Here is a 19,075-nt window from a genome sequence, read left to right on the forward strand (position 1 = left end):
CTCGTGTGTGAACGCACGCTGCCTGGTTCCCTGTCCAGCGCCACTGGCCTCTTCCAAGAACAAGGAGTTTTTACCTTGTTGCCTCTGACCTTTGTCTTCTCCTTGAATAACTGGCTTCACGATGGTAACAAGACCCTTCCAAGGTAGGCTTGGTGGCCGTGACCCAGTAAGGCCACGCTTGAGTGGAGAGGTGTCCACCGTGGAGGATATTATTCAGGGTGATTAGAAACATCCCCCCCAGCTGCTCTGTGGTGCAGAGTCCACAGCCTTCACCGAGGCCTCACTTGGTGTTCCTGACATCTGCAGGCTATTTCTCCGTGTCATTATCCTGACTCAAGGTCAGCTTCTGAACATTTTCCTCATACCTGACCTGTGTTCTTATGGGTCAGTTAAAGAAAAAAATGCCTCAGATGTTCCCAGGCTGGGCTTGATGAGAAAAGCAAAGGCCCCCAGAGGTCCCTGAATCAGTGGCTTCCTGTGCGGTCTCCCCTGCCCTGACTTCCTCCTCTCTGCTCTCTCATCGTCCCTAGTAAGTGGCTTCTGCCCTCTCTTGCCCTCCCCTCCCACTCTTTTATTCGTGATAGTCGAGGGCATGATTTAATTCACTTAGCCAGTGTTTAGTGAGTGTCCCCCAAGCGCAGGCTGTCCTCCAGGCTCAGGGCAGGTACCACTAAGTGATATGAAAGGTGAAATCAAATCCCTGACCGTGGCCGGCTTGGCCCTCGGGGTCTGCCCCCGCTGCCTCCACGCTCACCTCCTTCTCTGTTTCTGCTTCATCTCTTTGCTCCCGTCTCACTGGCCTTCTGGATGGTTCTCAAGCACTTTGTCCTGCCACTGCCCCAGGGCATTTGCGTAGCCTCTCTCCTCCTCTTGGAAGGCTCCGTTCCTGGAGATCTCGGTGGCCTGCTCCCTGACCCTTGAAAGATTTTAGGTCATTGTCATGTTCGCATGGGGCCTGCCCTGGACTCTAGGAAGCTGCCACCTCAGGCTCTCCAGTCATGTCTGAGCGCCTTTAGCTGCTTTTTTTTCCCCCCTCCTTTGCACTTTTCACCATCTGACTATTCTATATTCACTAATCACTAGTTTATTGTTTATCTCCCCCCCCCACCATGAAAACAAGGGCTGGGGTTAGTTCACTGCTGTATCCTCAATGCCCAGAATAGTACCCAAACATAAGCTTTAATAAATAATGAGGACTGAGTGGAAAAAAAAGAATGATTAAGTGAAAAATCCAAGAATTTATCACTCGGTGGAGGGACACATAAAATAAATAAAATAACTGTGGTTTGTGTGATAGGGTGGTGGCTCAGAGGCTGGGCTCTGGAGCCTGACTGTCAAGGTTCATGTCCTTGCTTTACTGATTAGCTGTATCTTCGAGGGCAAATGGCTTAAGCTCTCTGGGCCTTATTTTCTCATTCATTAAATAGGAAGAAGAAGAATTCTATCATATAGGATTATGTGCTTAGTCGCTCAGTTGAGTCCGACTCTTTGTGACCCCATGGACTCTAGCCTGCCAGGCTCCTCTGTCCATGGAGATTCTCCAAGCCAGAACACTGGAGTGAGTTGCCATGCCCTCCTCCAGGGAATCTTCCCAACCCAGGGATTGAACCCAGGTCTCCCGCATTGCAGGTGGATTCTTTACTGTCTGAGCCACCAGGGAAGCCCCATATAGGATAAGCGTGAGATAATCCATCCATCCAAATGAAACAATCCATGTAATGTGCTTAGCACAGTGCCTGGCCTATAGTGAGCTCTCAGGAATTATTAACTGCTATAATCAAGGGATCACTTGCCATAATCAAGTGGAGCCTGAAATGTTCTTCAGGATTATCCCCATCCTGGTCTGATGTTGCTGAGACTCTTCTGTTAGGGAGTAGAGGTTAGAAAGCCGCCCCCCATCCCCCCACCAGAAGGGCTGTCCCGGGGTTAACTTTATTTTAAGATTTCTCTGAACTACAGGTGTCCCTGGTCCTCCTTTCAAACACATATTAAACATTTTTTTTCTGCCCAGATAGGCTCCAAACAATACATCCATTCCCCTTGAAAATAACTGTTTCCTGTTTAAATATTAGCAACCAGTTAAGCATGAGTTTTTTTTCTTTTCTTTTTCTAGTCATTTCTAGGTAACAGTAAATAATTTATACTTTTGAAGACATTCACAATTCTTTCTTTTGCCTTGTGACTATAGAGAAAACCATGTCAGAAGTTATCTTGATAATTTGTATTTTAATTTAAGTTTTTTGAATTACCATTTAAAGAAGGGCAGTTTCTCAATGGTAAGCCTTCTTAAGAAGTTGGACTTTGATCTTAAATCCTAGGGAGGTTTTGCAGAAATTGGAGGTGACATTGTTGACAGGTTTGTCTGTAGCTACTCATTAATTAAACACACACACACATACACACTCTTTATTTACTCCCCTGGAGTAAATGAATTGAACTTGACTTTGGTTTTTGATGGGAAGCTATGAGAGGGTCCAGGAAACATCAAAGAAACACTCTTAATCTCATAAAACTAACTCTTAACTCTCAAATGACCTAGCTTGAACATTAAAAAGATCTTATTTCCAATGCTGGTCTAGTTTCTTTTCTGTAAGATTTAATTCTCCTTAATGATAAGAGAAGTGCAGAGGCAAATAATTATCCCCTCCCCAGTCCATTAAATTCCAGTGGGTTGTAGGCTTTTAAATTTATCTTGCTTCTAAAGGTCTCCTCTGTAAATGGTATATATACATTATTTTGCATTTTATACTGTTTATGCCTTCAAGATATCAACTTTAAGATCTTATTTACTTCCTTTGCATTTTAATTTTAGATTTTTTTGTAATGATCCCAGCTATCGTAAAGCTTTTGCCTGGAAAATCCCATGGATGGAGGAGCCTGGTAGGCTGCAGTCCATGGGGTCGCTAAGAGTTGGACACGACTGAGCGACTTCACTTTCACGTTTCACTTTCATGCATTGGAGAAGGAAATGGCAGCCCACTCCAGTGTTCTTGCCTGGAGAATCCCAGGGACAGGGGAGCCTGGTGGGCTGCCGTCTGTGGGGTCGCACAGAGTCGGACACGACTGAAGCGATTTAGCAGCAGCAGCAGATTGTTAGAAATGAAGGCACAGACAGGTTAAGACATGGATATAAGTAAAAAGTCACATGATGCCTTTATAGAGACAAATTTGAACCTAGTTGGTTGTTAGGAAGTTCATTTTCATGTCTGCTTAGGGAACCTTGCTAGAAATAGTCATCAACATTCCTATTGGTGCTAGGCACTGTTTTAAGCTCTAAAGAGACAGAAGTCCTGCTCTTATGGGGTTTATGTTCTAATGGACAGTTAACGTAACAACTATATTAATTGTACAGTATGCTGGAAGGTATTAAAGGCTGTGGGAGAGAATGAAGCAGTGGTGTTAGTGTTTCATTTTCATAGGATGGTCAGGGAAGGCCTCACTGGTAAAGTGCCGTTGGAGTAAAGGCCTGCAGGAGCCCAGGGAGTGCGCCATTGGAGTGGGCCTGGGAAGCACTTGACAGCACGTGCGGAGATTCTGAGGCAGGAGGATGCTTGATGTGGGGAAGAGCCAGTGAGGTCAAAGGAGACTGAGTGAGTGCAGGAAATGTGGTCAGAGATACCACATTATCTGTGGCAGGTCACTTAGGGCCTTGGGAGACAGGTAAGACATGGACCTTTTCTCAGTGGGGAAGAGTGGAAGCCGGGGGAGGCTTTTGAGCTGAGCAGTGGCATGGACAGCATCACTTGGCAGAAGCCAGGAGAGGAGTTAAGTGGTTGTTTCATTGATCTCAGCCAAAGATGGCGACAGTGTGAGCCAGAGTGGAAGTGATGAGAAGTGCTAGGATTCAGGGTATGTTATAAAGGCAGAACTGAGAGTGTTTCTGGTGGGTTGGGCAGAGAAGAGTTAGGTAGGGATGCTGCAGCCTTTGAGCCCAAATACCTGGACCATGTGTGCCAACACACGCGAGGCTTGTTATTGATGCTTCTTACTGTCTGGTCTCCGAGTTTTTACCAACCAATCATGCTGGTCCCAATTATGAGCCTCTAGATTCTCTGCTGGCGAGGAAGAGTATCTGAGGGTCTTCTGAGCAGATGGTACCAGGTTCACTAAAGAAAGAGAGCTTCACTCACTCACCATTGTCAGTTGCTTAGTCCATGACACTATCTGATGTACCTGTGGCACCATCTGGGAACAGAACTGTGATGGGTGTTCATGTTATCCCAACCATCCTTTCAGTTCTGGGTCTGCAAACCGTAGAGAAAGAGCAGCTGAATATGAGACGCTTAAGTAAAGACATGGGATGGGAAGGTCAGGGGATTTTTAATATAAACATCATCTCTGAAAAGGATATCAGGAGCTAGAGAATGTGTGTCTTTCCCTTGTAAAGTCTTTTCTCCCCTTTTATTTCTGTCTCTCAGAGATTCTAGTTGGTGCATTGTTTCCAGGATAACCAGAAAGAGAATTAACAAAGGAACACAGAATGTGACGAGAACAAAATCCCACATTTAGTCACTGAGGGCTGGCGGGCAAGAGTTGATGGGTCACTCTGGTCAGAGGGGTGGCGTGGCACGGTGGCCCCCCATTTCCCTGCACTCGTCTCATCTTTCCTGCTTAAATAAACCACAGAGTCTGTTGTGAGGGAACATGAGGACAGGGTTCACTATGATGGTGGCCAAAGAGAGAGAGCCAAGAAATCCCACTCTGTTTATTTACTAGGAACCTTCCCCAGCCCTGCCTTGCTCACGGGGGGCCTGCATTAGTCTTAATCTGCCCGGTTCTTATCTCAGGGAAAGCAAAGGGTAGCCCTGGAAGCCTCTAAATAGCAGGTGCAGAATGAAGAGGAACAGGGAGGGCGGAGGCCAGTGGAAAATATCTTTGGGAGGCCAAGAAGTCCATAAGGCTGATGAGCTCGAGAAAGGAGCAGGTGGAAGGGAGGCAGGGGGAGGCTAAAGCCTAAGGGCGTACACTGGAACCTCCCGGGATAGGGCAGTGGGGAGAACAGATGGACTGGCATTCGGTCAAACCAGATGGCGGGCTTTTATGTTTTAAAGGACTTGTAAATCCTCAGAACAAGGAACCATAAGGGTCCTGGGGCCCTTAATCCCATTAGTAGAAGACAAAAATGTGCTCTTTAAAAATGTAAACCCTGCCAGTTTTAGAATTTCTGTTACCAAAACTTTGGGACAGATTGCCAGCTTGTGAAACTCCAAGGAATCTCTGAATGCTCCACTGATGGGAAGAGAAACTGCAGAAATAGTCTAGGTGTTCTAAGTGAATAACATAGGCTACTCCTTAAGAATTTGAAGTGAATTTACTAAATGTATATTCTGAGCCAAATGAAACATGGTATTTCTGTATGAAATAGACTTGCATTACCTATGGAGTTGGAAGGACACCTAACAGTGTGACTAGGGACTGATCAATTATTGAGCAAGTTTTGAGTCTGTAATGAGAGAGATTTTATTTTATTTTTTTTTAATGAGAGGGATTTTAAAGTTTAAGCACCGGTTGCTTTGTGCCCCTATGTCCCCCTCCCCCAGTGGCTGGGGAAGCCTAGACCAGCCTCACTGTATACACTGCTGCTCTCATGGTTGTTGAGACATGAGGATTCTGTTCTGCAGTCCTTGTCTCTATCTCAGCCTAACCTGAGGGTTCAGAATCATTCCCATAATGCTTCTTCAATAGAACTTATCCTCAAGGAGACCAGACTCATAAGCAGAGCATGGAGTGATCAGCTTGTGCCCACATGTGGTGCAGGCATGAAGGCTGAGCAAGCAAAGCCACATGTTCCTTCAGTGGATACACAGAGGGGCAGAGGTGAGGGGTTGATGCTCCAGAACTCAGGAGGAATCTCCGATCTGTGCCTCATGTAATGACTGATTCTCCTGCTAAGGGGAAAAGCCCAAGTTCATCTAAAATATTCAAAGAAATGTTGAGTAGTTGAGAATGTTTGAGAAAGTTGTAAGTAGTGTGATTCATCATTAAATCACTTTTCTGTAGGAGTAAAATAATGTGTGTGTATATATGCATGCAGATACAAATTCTGCACATATATATATGGAAAAGGTATATATACACATATATACACATTAAATAAATATAAAAAATACAGTATCATTTTTGGATGCTATTTCACAAGTGTTACTTTCCTTAAAAACTCCTGAAAAGTGTAACTGTTACCTTGTAATTGAGATGGAATAGAATTGCTTTCCAGCACTACCAGCTGTGTGTTTTGTTTACATATTTGTGTGTTTGTTTTTATCTGTAAAGGTATGGGAACCTGACAAGCCCAAACTGTGAAGAAGATGGAGGTCAAAGTTCATCAGAGTCCAAGACCGTGATCAGGAAGTGAGTGTGCCTCTCCTCTGCATTACAAGCTCTCTGTCAGGACTTATTATCTTAAAAGACTATAATTTAGTAGAGTTTTAAAATTCTTTTGGAATGTTGTCATGCTTTTTTTCCATAATGCATAAAGTCATAGAATTATTTTTTGACCATCTAAAATGATATTCATTTATTCATCCAGTAAAAATGTATTGATCACCCACTGTTTGCCAGGCCCTGTGCTAAGGGATGCAGCTATAACAAAATAAGTAAGTCCCAGCTCTTACGAAGGTTATGTTTTAGTAGAGAGACAGAGAATCCACACAGAAATGAATGAAGTAGGGCAAGAGGGCTAGATTCCAATGGAGTTTGAGTCACATAGGGTGTCAGAAAAGGGCTTTCTTGTCTGATCCAGACACGTTGGAGCAGAAACCTGAATATGGTGCAGACAGGGCCTTGTGAGTGTCTGGAAAGGGAGACTATGGAAGAGGCCCTGTGGCGGGAACAGTGTTCAAGAAAAAGTAGAGAGGTGGATGAGGCTGCCGCCACATGAAGGAAGTGGCAAGTGCTGGGGCAGGACATCCGGAGGGTCGCGGGGCCCCTTGTCACATGTGGACTTGAGGGCCTGGGGAAGCATGTTGAATTTTATTCTAAGGAATATAAGAAAGACTTATAAGGTTTTAGAAGCATAGTGCTGTGGCCTGCCTTATATTTAAAAGACCTACTCTGGCTCTGTGTGGAAAATAGACCATGACACTGGGGACGGGGCAAGAGTGGCAGGGAGGAGCCTGGGTAGGACCCTTTCATGGGCTCAGGCAAGGGGTGATGGCAGCACGGGCTTGAGTAATAACAGCAGTCGTCCTTGTCGTGGGAGTAACAACGGGTAGTAGTAACTGCCTCTGCAGAGCCCTCAAAGGTGTTGCTGACAGGATGTACAGATGCAGAGGATGCGGCATGTGAGACAGAGGAGGCACGGACACCTCCACGGGTTGTGTGTGAGGCCTGATAGACCAGCGCCCTGGCTTCATGAGACAAGAAAGTCTGGCGGGAAGAGCTGGCTTGGAGGGGAGCTTGTGTCAATAATTTCATCTTAGATGTGTTGATTTTGAGGTAACTGGGTGAGTCTAATTTCCAGGGAGAAGTCTGGACTGGTAGACATTTGGGCATCCTTAGTTTATACATGGCGTTTCAAGCTATGGGGCCGGATATGACCTCGTGGAGATGAAGGGTAGATAGAGAGGGGAAAAGTCCAAAGACTGAGCCTTGGTTCCTTCCAGTTAGGAAAGTGGAGGGTCCAGCAGAGGAGACTGGAAAGGAACAGGCATGGGCATGGAGAAGAAAGAAGCTGTGTTTCAGAAGATAAGTACAAAAGGGCTTTCAGAGGGAGAGTGACCAACTGTGTCTAATGCTGCCCAGACATCAAGTGAGAGGGGTCTGGGAAGCGGCTCCTGCTTCTGCCCCACTTTGGTCTTTGGCACCCTTGACAAGCACCGTTTTGGCGAATGGAGATGTGGGTCAAGACAGGATAGAAGGGGAGGAAGTGGGGAGGGAAGGTCTACTAACTCCTCTTGGGAGTTTTGTTGTAAAGGGGAACAGAAAAATGGGGTGGAGGAAGAGGGCAAGGCATGGTCTTTTTGTTTTGTGTTTGTTTACAAAGAGAGTTTATGCCGATGAGAATGATCCGGCAGCCACTGAAGAAAAATCCATGATGCAGGGTTACAGGCTGCTGAAGAAATGAGCTTCTTGAATTGTTATTGTTGTGCTTAGTCGCTCAGTTGTGTCTGACTCTTTGTGACCCCATGGACTCTAGCCCACCAGGCTCCTCTGTCCATGGGGATTCTCCAGGCGAGAATACTGGAAAGGGTTGCCATGCCCTCCTCCAGGGGATCCTCCCAACCCAGGGATCGAACCCAGGTCTCCCGCATTACAGGCAGATTCTTTACCAGCTGAGCCACCAGGGTTCTTGAGTAGGTGGCTATATGCCAGGGTGCTGAAATCACATGGTTTCATTTTAGGATCAAAAGACCAGGGAGGTAATCCGATGGAATTTTTAATTCTTCAGAGGGTTGGATGATGGACTCCTTTCTCTATGAGCCAGGGATGGAAAGATGAGAAAACTGGGTATTCTTTTAACTTCTGAGTTAGGTTTCAGGTAGTTTTTTAATTTTATTGGTTGGGCCATAACCTTCCAGAAAACCAAACACACCAGTGTAGGTGTTTGAATACCGAGTGCAGGGTGTGGTGAATAGAACTAATACCTTATTCCTAGAAGGCTTGGGGATGCTTCTTGGAAGAGGTGACTTTTTTTTTAATATTTATTTTTGGCTGTGCCGGGTCCTTGTTGCTGCACGCAGGTGTTCTCTAGTTGCAGTGAGTGGAGGCTCCTCTCTAGCTGAGGCACATGGCTTCTTACTGTGGTGGCTTCTCTTGTTAGGAACGTGGGGTCTAGAGCATGGGCTCAGCAGTTGTGGTGCGTGGGCTTAGTTGCCCCACAGCAGGTGAGATCTTCCCGGACCAGGGATTGAACCAGTGTCGCTTGCCTTGCAAGGCGGATTCTTAACCACTGGACCATCAAAGAAGCCTGAAGAGATGACATCTGAAGCAGGCTTTGAAGGAGGGGGAGGGTTTGGATGGTAGAGCCATTTAGGAAGAGGGGGCAGTGGGACCAAATCAGGGCAGTGTTGTATACACGACATTTGGGGGAGCAACACATTTGGCTGCTTCACTGTGTACATGTTGGGTGAGGGTAGTTAAGCTGAAGCTATCATGAAAGGGTTGAACTTCTCACTAAAGAGTTTGGACCTTACCTGGTTAAGTGGGCAGTCAGCCCTAAAGTTTGTGCAGGAGGGAAGCAGTATAATCAGATAGGTAGGTTGAGGGGATGGATTAGGCTCACAATTTTCTTTTTTTTTTCCTCTTGTATTTCTTTTTTTTTTTTAATTAATTAACTTTTTATTGAAGGATAATTGCTTTACAGAATTTTGTTGTTTCCTGTCAAATCTCAACATGAATCAGCCATAGATATACATATATCCCCTCTCAGAAATATGGAATGCTTCATGAATTTGCGTGTCGTCCTTGGCAGGGGCCATGCTAATCTCTGTATCATTCCAATTTTAGCGTCTGTGCTGCCGAAGCAAGCACTCCTCTCGTATTTCTTTATTGTGTCATTGCTGGGCCCAGTCCAAAAGCCGCTGCCTAGCCCTAAATCCTTCATGACCACGTGCTCTCCGCTTCTCATCCACACATATTTCCCTGTTCACTGATATGCATGGCAGACTCTTATTAGATTCAATGGTTAGTCCCACGTGAGACTTAACAGCCTTCTTACTCAAAGTGTGGTCCATGGACCAGCCATCTCAGCATCGCCCGAGAACTTGTTAGGAATGCGGAATCTCAGGCCTCACCCCAGATCTAGATGAAAATCTATTCTAACAAGATCCTCAAGTGATTTCTACGTCTTTTATGAAAGTTTGAGGATTGCAGGATTAGAGGGGTTTTGTTACTGTTAATTTTGGTTGACCATGAAAACCTATGGAAATAACAATTTTTAAAAAAGGAATGTTTTTATAATGAGTGCTTTAAAATATACGTGAAAGAAGAGATACTGTACAAATTGAGTGGCTAGCTTATCAGATGTAACCTTGACCTGTGACCAGATTCAGAAATAAGCATGTTGTTACCTATGTATTTTGGAATTGCGTCATGTCTAGAGCTACCGTTTAACTAGCCACCTGAATGCTCTGAGGAGAGTAACACTATGAAAAATATCCAGAGCTTTTCTGTTTCCCAGTGGGTGTTTTGAGATGAAATAGGCTTCTGGGAAGTAGCAGTTAAAGAAAATTGATTTGTACCCTGAATGTGAAGAGTCATGCTCAGGCTTTTAAAGGCCTATTATAAACCTTCATTTGGGATTCATTGTACACCAGGAACAGTAACCGTGGGTGAGACTCCAGGATAAGCTGTTTTAAAGGGCTTTACAGTTTTAGGCATATGAGGCCTTAACAAAGAGCTTTCACAGAGAGCTCCCCTGAGGGGTCCATCATCGGGGACAATGGTCTTTTCCTAAAGCCTCACAGTGAGTTGGTAGAAAGTGCTTGACCCTCTTCCTCAGTCTGAGTTGCCTCTTAAAAAAAGTACGCCTGACGAAAATATGCCACTTTTTCATATAATGGGTCGCTCTGTCCTGCAAATACGGAATGTGAAAATCCCTTCTCTCTGCTGACCTCTTTCTTCTTTCCGTTTCCCTTTCTTCTGTGTGTCTTCTTGCTCCCTGCCCTCTACCGCCCCCCGCCCGTCCACCACGTCTCCTTTCATTATTTTTCATCTCACTTCAGCATCATCTTTTTGTTCTGTTTTTCACATGCTACCCGTCTGATCATTTCTATAACTCGATAAGCTCCCTGCTTTGTCTTCCTGGGACGAATTCAGAGAAGCAGCTTCTCGGTTCCACTTGTAACACATGGAAAGTTCCTTGATGATTTCAGAGCTGCGGCAGCTGACTTGTAGCAGTGACTGAAGATGTCCCAGTGGCTGATTGATGTGCGGGAGATATAGCTGTGTGGCAGTTCTCAGTGGGGGAGTGTTGCCCCCAGAGGGCATTTGGCAATATCTGGAAAATTTGGGGTTGTCTCAACTTGGTGGGGAGATGCTCTGGCCTCTAGTGGGCAAAGGCCGGGACTATTTCAAAACACGCTGCCATGCACAAGATGCCCCCTTTCCCCTCTACAGCAAAGAATTACCCGACCCTAAATATCAGTATTGCCTAGATAAGAGACCCTGCTGCACAGCAAGGAGGCTGTAGTCCTCAATAAAAACTGTCTTTATTTATGGATATCTAAATATATATAAAAATAATACCACACTTGTCTGGAAATTTACTTATTCATGTCCCTTCTTTTTCTTTTTTTAAAAAAGTATGCAATAATCTGTGCTATTTTTTATTTTTATTTTGGTCACATGGCATGTGGGATCTTAGTTCCCTGATGAGGGATCGAACCCGTGCCACTTGTGTTGAAAGTATGCAGTCTTAATTACTGGGCCACCGGGGCCCTCATGTCTCTTATAATTGGGTGAATCCAGTGCTGAGGAGGTTGTGGAGCCAGCCTCACGGCAGGTGACAGGCCCCGGGGAACGAGTCCTCATCCGTCACTGTCACCTGCCACCCATTTGACCTATTCATTCACCTCTCTCAGTTTTAGTCTCTTTACCTAAAAAACGAGTGCTCTGAGATTCTTTCAAGTTTAATGATGCCTAGAACCCCCACCTCCACCCCTCCAGGCTCCTCTGCCCAGGGGATTCCCCAGGCAAGAATACTGGAGTGGGTTGCCAGTTCCTCCTCCAGGATCTTCCCAACCCAGGGATTGAACCCAGGTCTCCTGCATTGCAGGCAGATTCCTTACCACCTGAGCCACCAGGGAAGCCCAGGATAAAATTTATCTAGTTTTCTTCTCATCTTCTTAAAAATGAAAATGAGCTCCAGTCCAAGTTCGATGCACTCAAAGCTGGTGCCCTGAGACAACCCTGAGGAATGGGATGGGGAGGGAGGTGGGAGGGGGGTTCAGGATGGGGGACACATGTACACCCATGGCTGATTCATGTCATTGTATGGCAAAAACCACCACAATATTGTAATTAACCTCCAATTAAGTTAATTTAAAAAAATGAAAATGAACATCAGAAACAGAGATAAGATCCAGATATTATATTGATTGAGTGAGAGGTGCCCTTGACTGCTTGTTTCTGTTGGAAAGACTATGTAACTTGTTTTGATAAAAATAGGAAAGAAAAAATAGACCGCTTCTTTGATTTGCTTGTTATTAATTGTGATATCAGAACCACTTGCTACGATCATGCATAAAGAGATGGGCTAAAAAGCATTGTGTTGTGGGGTCAGGCAAGGAGCAGCAAAATGCCCATTGTTTTCCTTTGCTGTGAATCTGTGTTCTTGTGATTTCAGGTGGGAAACAGACGGCAGGAATTCAGTGACACTCTAAGAAGTAAACATCCTGTTTTAGGACAGATGCCTTCAGTTTTGCAGTCCAAGGGTGAGGGTTGGGGGGTGGAGGTGGGGAATCACTACTGGGCTTAAATATGAGAAGGGAAATGCTCAGCTATTGTTTGGTTTTTCAGTTTTTAATGTAAAGCATAGAGCAAGGCTTACGTTTGATACAGGTTCCCAAATCCCAAGATAACAGTCTTTCCTGTATTTCTGAATATGGATGGATCTAATCAACCTTTCAAAGGTTTGAAAGAACTTAAAAGAAGGCAAAATGTGGAAATGCAGATGAAACGGTCAAGATGAAAGATTGGTGTCTAGTGTCTCGGACCACAAGTGGCTAGTATTCTTCAGGAATTTCAAAAAGTATCTGAATGCGCTGTGACTCCTAATCCTGAGTGTGCCCGGCTTAGGCTTTGTGCAGTAAACCTTCTAAGTTATCTGGCTAAAATGAGAGTTCCTTCAGTCGCAAGGAATTCAACTTCCAGGGCTTTTAGATGCTAGAATCTTTGCACACGGGGATTTCTGATGTTAGTACTAGAACGATATAAATAAGAAGTCATACTGTGTTTATTTCTATAATCCCTAAACTTGCCACTGTTTGGGAATCGGGAAACTCACTTCCTATGACAGAAGAAAACACGTCTGCCTACATTCTCCTTCCTGCTGACATTTTTCATGGTGAAATGTTATCTCTTAAGAATAATATATAAAATCTGAACCAGATGGAAAAAGGAGGCTTTCCTTAGTGCAGATTTATTATAGTCATTGAATTCAGAAGTGAGATTATGAAGAAGTAATATTAACCATATAGAGCCTTGACACCATGAGTCTTCATTTTCCAAAATGTGTTTGAGATTAGAATATCATACATACACATGCATAACTTTATTTAAAGAGGTTTAAAACTCTCTCTTCAGGAATCTTACTTTTTTTTATTCCTTTTTAAAATGACTACTGTAATTAATGTTGAAATAGTTTTCTGTTTTGTTTTCTTTAATTGACTCTCATCACTTCCCTCTTGGAATGCCATGTTTTGCTTCCTAAAACTCTGTACCACAGCAGTGGTTTAAATGGTTGAAATCATTCTACTTTCGTCTCCACACATTCAGATATGATTGTCATTCATGTAATCGTCTCCCAGAAGTTGTAAATAGTCACACCAGATTATAGTTACTGGTAAAGATTTTAGTTACATATAAGTAGTAGCAATCTAAGATATTGGAAATTAAAGAAAAGAGAGATGAGTTCAAGGAAGATGGCTGTGATTCTTTTACTATCTGGGAAACTTTGTAGTGAAAAGTATTACGAAATCTTCCCATTGAGTTTGCAATCAACATTCCATCAAATTCAACTAACCTAACAGGGCAATTAAAATCAATCTGAGTAATGGTAACAAAAATGGGGCAAAGGAAGAGGGGTAAAGAACAGAGCAAAAATAAGATTGAAAATTCCAATCTTGTAAGAATTAAAGACTATCATGTGAAATTAATATTTTTTAAAAGTAAAACCAAAGAAGAAATGGAGGTGCAGTACATCAGATAAAAGAGCACAGTATTATCTTTAAAACATCCATCCTAGACTAAGAGAAATAGAAATGATCGTTTTAGAAGTCCCTGAAATCCTGAATCAGAACTGTGTGTTTAAGGGAAGAGTGTAGGCTCCCAAGCAGAAGTTATTAATGCTTTTCTGCCAGTGGGGGAATGAAACAACGTTAATCATCATTGATTCAGAAAGAAGAAAAACTGGCTGCCTGAGAAAACACCTAAGGTTCTCTACATGTCAGAGAAAGGTAAACAGACATCACAACCAGACTCTGTCACTTCGTCACCCTGCAGGCTCAGGGATGATGGAAGTGATGACACCACGGCCACCGCCTGGCCAGTGCTACCGCCTGGCCACTGCCACCGGCTACAGTTTGAGCTGTGCTTACGTTAGTGCAGAGCTATCCGCATTTTGTGTTTTCTTTTACTATTACAGACATGCTGTGAGATATTGTCCTGATTTTATAGGTGTGTAAACAGGTTTCAGAACAGTGAGGCACTTTGATTAAGATCAAGCAGCTAGTTAATGACACATCTGTTATTTGATCTCAGATCCAACTGAGATCCAGGACCTGGGTTTCTCACCATTTTGCTGTCGGGGCTGCTGCTTCTAAAAGAGTGTTTGAGTCTCTGGTGTGCGTGAATCCTGACCAGTCCTCCCCCTCCCACACATTACGTTTGTCTGTGTCGCAGTGAAAGGGCTATAGACAGAAGTACACGAGGAGCTAGGGTGTAGCATCACCACTGGGACAAATGCTTTAGCTTGTTAGCATTCTGAGATTGTACAATTTGGGATTATTTCCTCGTGTGGCTTGGCTTTATTATTCAGTGAACACCCTGAACAAGGGCCGCAAACAGCTGTTAGAAATGTGGAAGTTAGGCTTGTTTCCTGGGGAAGGAGATGGTTTGCAGGATGTGAGGAAAGAAGAAGGACTCAATCTGAGTGCCTGTTTCCTGTTCTCGGTGCCTCGTAGCATCTGTCATCCCCAACGGAAACTCCATTCTAATGGTGAAAAGTGTAGAAAACCTCAGCAAGTTTTTTCATTAGAGGCCTATTTATAGCCTAAAAACTCTGGTCTCAGACTGTGAGCAATCAGAGAATAATGAGTTACTGAGGTCCCTGAAAAATAATTTTTGGTGAGCGGCTCTATCTCTTTCTAATAATAATGGCCAGAATTCATTGGCTGCTTCGTAGGAATAGTTCCTGTGTTAAGTACTCTGTATCCTTTCAGATCCTCCCAGTAGCTCCATATGTTGTTCCTATTTTACAGATGAGGAGTCTGAGACATAGAGAGACTGAGGAACATGTCCGGGGTCATACAATAAATGAGTGAGACAGGGATTTAACCCAGGCCTTAACCTCCGTACGGTGTGGCCCCTACTTCCTTCCCTGTGATATGAATGAGACTATTTCTCTTAAGTACTTAGGTTGGACCCTCCTGTTCATCTCCGCTCCCCACTGCCCCTGCCCCTTTGGACATCTTAAATAAGATTTAAACAGTTTTAGATTTATATGAAATTGAGCTGATAATACAGAGTTCCCATATACCCTCCTCACAGTTCCCCTTGTTATTAACTTCTTGCATGAGTATACACATTTGTTATAAACATTGAACCAATGCATTGTTAATGAAAGTTCATAGTCTAGTTTCAGTTCCTTGTTTTTCTTTTTACCTAATGGCCCAATTCTATTCCAAGACCATCCAGGACACCACATTACCTGCAATTGGGATATCTCCCTGGGTTCCCATCAACTGTGACAATTTTTGACTTTTCTTGTTTTTGGTGACCTTGATAGATTGGAGGCGTACTGGTCAGGTATATTTTAGGATAGCCCTTGATTGTGCTTCCCGGGTGGTACAGTGGTAAAGAATCTGCCTGCCAGTGCAAGAGACACAAGAGATGCAGGTTCTGTCCCTGGGTTGTGAAGATCCCCTGGAGAAGGGAATGGCACCCCACTCCAGCGTTCCTGCCTGGGAAGTCCCATAGATGGAGGAACCCGGTGGGTTACAGTCCAAAGAGGGGTCACACAAACACCACGGAGCATGCACACACATGGCACCTCTTTATGAGAATTTTTCTTGCAATTAACATTTTCCCTCATAGTTAGACTGAATTTATGAGGTTTTGAGAGAAATATCACAGGATAAAATACCATTCTCATTACATACTATCAGCGTGATTTATAATGTTTGATGTTGTTCTTGCTCATCTGGATGAAGTAGTTATTTTTCAGGTGAAAAGTGAAAGTGAAGTCGCTCAGTTGTGTCCAACTCTTTGCGACCCCGTGGACTGTAGCCCGCCAGGCTCCTCCGTCCATGGGATTCTCCAGGCAAGAGTACTGGAGTGGGTTGCCATTTCCTTCTCCAGGGGATCTTCCCAACCCAGGGATCGAACCCAGGTCTCCCGCATTGCAGGCAGATGCTTTAACCTCAAAAGTCTTTTTCTTCCCCCTTCCTTTTCATTCTGTATTGGTTGGAAAGAAGTCATTATGCACAATCCTTTTGCTCTGCTCCCCTCTTTTAGGGTGAAGTATTTACCCACCTTATTTGGAAAACTTCTGCATGGGAGATTTGTCTCTTCCATTTTTTAATTTGAACTTCCCTGGTAGCTCAGTTGGTAAAGAACCCACCTGCAATGCAAGAAACCCCAATTTGATTCCTGGGTCGGGAAGATCTTCTGGAGAAGGGATAGGCTACCTACTCCAGTATTCTTGGGCTTTTCCTGGTGGCTCAGCTGGTAAAGAATCTGCCTGCAATGCAGGAGACCTGGGTTAGATCCCTGGGTTGGGAAGATCCCCTGGAGGAGGGATAGGCTACCTACTCCAGTATTCTTGGGCTTCCCTGGAGGCTCAGCTGGTAAAGAATCTGCCTGCAGTGTGGGAGACCTGAGTTCGATTTCTGGGTTGGGAGGATCCCCTGGAGGAGGGCATGGCAACCCACTCCAGTATTCTTGCCTGGAGAATTCTACTTCTCCGTAGTCTACGGGGTTGCAAAGAGTTGGGCACAATTGAGTGACTTTTCGCTTTATTAATTTATTCACTCTTTGTTTACATCGGTATAGACTCAGACAGAATTGAGTGACTTTCACTTTATTTATTTATTCAGTCTTTTGGGTACACCAGTATAGACTTGTGGATATTCATTTATACTGTGGGATACAACACAGTGCTACTTTATGTATTTTGTTGCTCGGGTTGTTTCAGCTTTGATCATCGGGAGCTCTTCTGTTTGACTCCTGTGTCACTTTCACACGCCCCTCGTATTGTGTTTGTCTGAGCCCATCTTGTAAGATGTTCTAGACTCAGCTTGTATATTTCCCATCCCAGTCTTAGAATCAGCCGTTTCGTCAAGGAGACCTGTTTTATTTTTTATTGGAGAATGACACCAGAAACCAAGCTCTGGGTCTGAGGTGTGCTCATTGCTCTTGGGGTGTCATTTCTTTAGGCCCACTCAGCTGACATGGCTAGGAAATACAGGTGTATATTAATTATGTGACTGTATGTGTCTGTACGTATCTTTATGTATAACCATCAATATATGATGTTAAACATGAATTCTTCCTGATGTCTTCAGCTCTAATCCTTACCACATGGACCATTCTAGCGCCCTCTCCTGGCTTATTTGTAAGTTTCCTCTCCAGCAGTGAGAAAGCTGGCTTCTACCCTCTTTCCGTTTACTTATTCAGTTCCAGTGTATGTGTATAGCACTGTCAGAATCATTAACTCACACCCCTGAAGAAAATGACTTCTCAGCTAGAACCCAGTGATTCTGTGCAGCTCCTTTTGCCTTTAGTCCTTGATCTTACAGACTGCAATTCTTCTTTTTTAAAATAATAAGAATAGCTCATGGTTTTGATCACTCACTCTGCCCTAGGGACTGTTCTGAGTCCTTCATATGTATTATCTCTTATAGGCCTCGCACCAACTCTGTGAGGAGGGATCTGTTATTACATCTGCTTTACAGATGAGGAAGCTGAGGCATAAAGAGGTTAGGTTAGTCTAACCAGCCAGTGGGTCAGTCTGACTTCTGGAGAATGTGTTTAGCCGTATTGGCTATACTGCTCACGAAATATAGGTGTTTAGGAGACGTCTTCGCTTTGTCTAACGGAGTGCAGTCAGTGACCTACTGAGGAAGGTTTGGTGACATAGGGGTAAGTCTCTGCACAGCAGTTCTCTCCAGTTTCTGCAGATTTGTCTTCAGATGCCAGGGCCTGTACGTGTAGTTTGGGAAGGAAAGACAGGTGTGTAAACACTTGGTTTTGAGCTCATATCCTCCTACTCTTGGCCCTTTCCCACCCATATTTACTCTCTGTATCCTTCCTGTCACAATCCTTTTCTTCCTCCTCCTTGCCCTGGAGCTTTTTCTCTGCTTTAACTGCCCCATGGCCCCTCGCCGGCTTCTCTGCCCTGTACTGCCTTCGGTGCTTAGCCCTGACTCTGTCTTTGTTTACATTTGTTTCCCCAGTCTCTCTCAAGTTCTCTTTTACTTTCCCTCCAAGGGTTCTAATCCCTACTCACTACTGGTACCAAAATGTACAATGAAAAATGTATAAGAAAGCATTGCAAGATTACCTTGGTGAGTCCAGATGTTTTTCCATCCTTTATGTGCTTTTTCAGGCAAAAATGGGGGGGGGGAACAAAACCTCTCTGCACCTTCCTTAGTTCTTTGTCATCAGGAAAACCATCTAGCTAGGGGTCTCAGAGGCAGACTCTAACTGGCAGCCTTCCCGGAAACAGAAGAAAACTGTTTTGTGGCCGGGAGAGCCAGGTGGGAGGGTCTAGCTCAGGGTCAGTGTCAAGGTTACTTGGCTTTCGTTCCCTGGAGGGCAGAGTGCATTGGCTCCCACCCGAAGGGGCTGGCAATGTCCCATGCTCCACTGCTTCAAAGGCCACCCTCGGCATGGATCTTTTTACCTTTTTGTTACCTATGTTAGGGAAAGATCAAATCCTTGGAGAATATCCTAAAATAGAAGAGTGTTTTGCTGCTTTTAAAAAATGTTTCCATGTCTTATTTTCTGCTGATGATTAAGTAACAATAAATTATTATCTCACATAGATTTCTAGGGAGAGAAAGCAGCTCTAAATGGACAGTTATTTTTTTTGTCATAATAATCCTATTTCTTGGCTTGGAAGTTTCATATCATGGGAGCAATGACTTCATGCCTAGAAGTTTTTTTTTCATTAAACTTTTTGCCAATTCTAGAGTAT

At 44.1% G+C, this 19,075-nt stretch overlaps 1 protein-coding gene and 1 non-coding gene across 6 annotated transcripts in view; one reads left to right on the forward strand and one right to left on the reverse strand.

Moving 5' to 3' along the window:
* RGL1 (ral guanine nucleotide dissociation stimulator like 1) overlaps positions 1-19,075 on the forward strand; it is a 276,904-nt gene that overhangs the window by 200,354 nt on the left and 57,475 nt on the right. For all 5 annotated transcript variants that reach the window (XM_061383454.1, XM_061383455.1, XM_061383459.1 and 2 more), the window contains one exon: positions 6,271-6,348. In XM_061383454.1, coding sequence (XP_061239438.1) covers positions 6,271-6,348 — 78 coding nt within the window. The remainder of the gene's footprint in view (positions 1-6,270; positions 6,349-19,075) is intronic.
* On the reverse strand, positions 9,366-9,468 carry LOC133228321 (U6 spliceosomal RNA). Its single transcript, XR_009730177.1, has one exon. It is a non-coding gene; the product is annotated as a U6 spliceosomal RNA (small nuclear RNA).

The sequence above is a fragment of the Bos javanicus genome, chromosome 16 (assembly GCF_032452875.1).
Source record: "Bos javanicus breed banteng chromosome 16, ARS-OSU_banteng_1.0, whole genome shotgun sequence".
Taxonomy (NCBI): domain Eukaryota; kingdom Metazoa; phylum Chordata; class Mammalia; order Artiodactyla; family Bovidae; genus Bos; species Bos javanicus.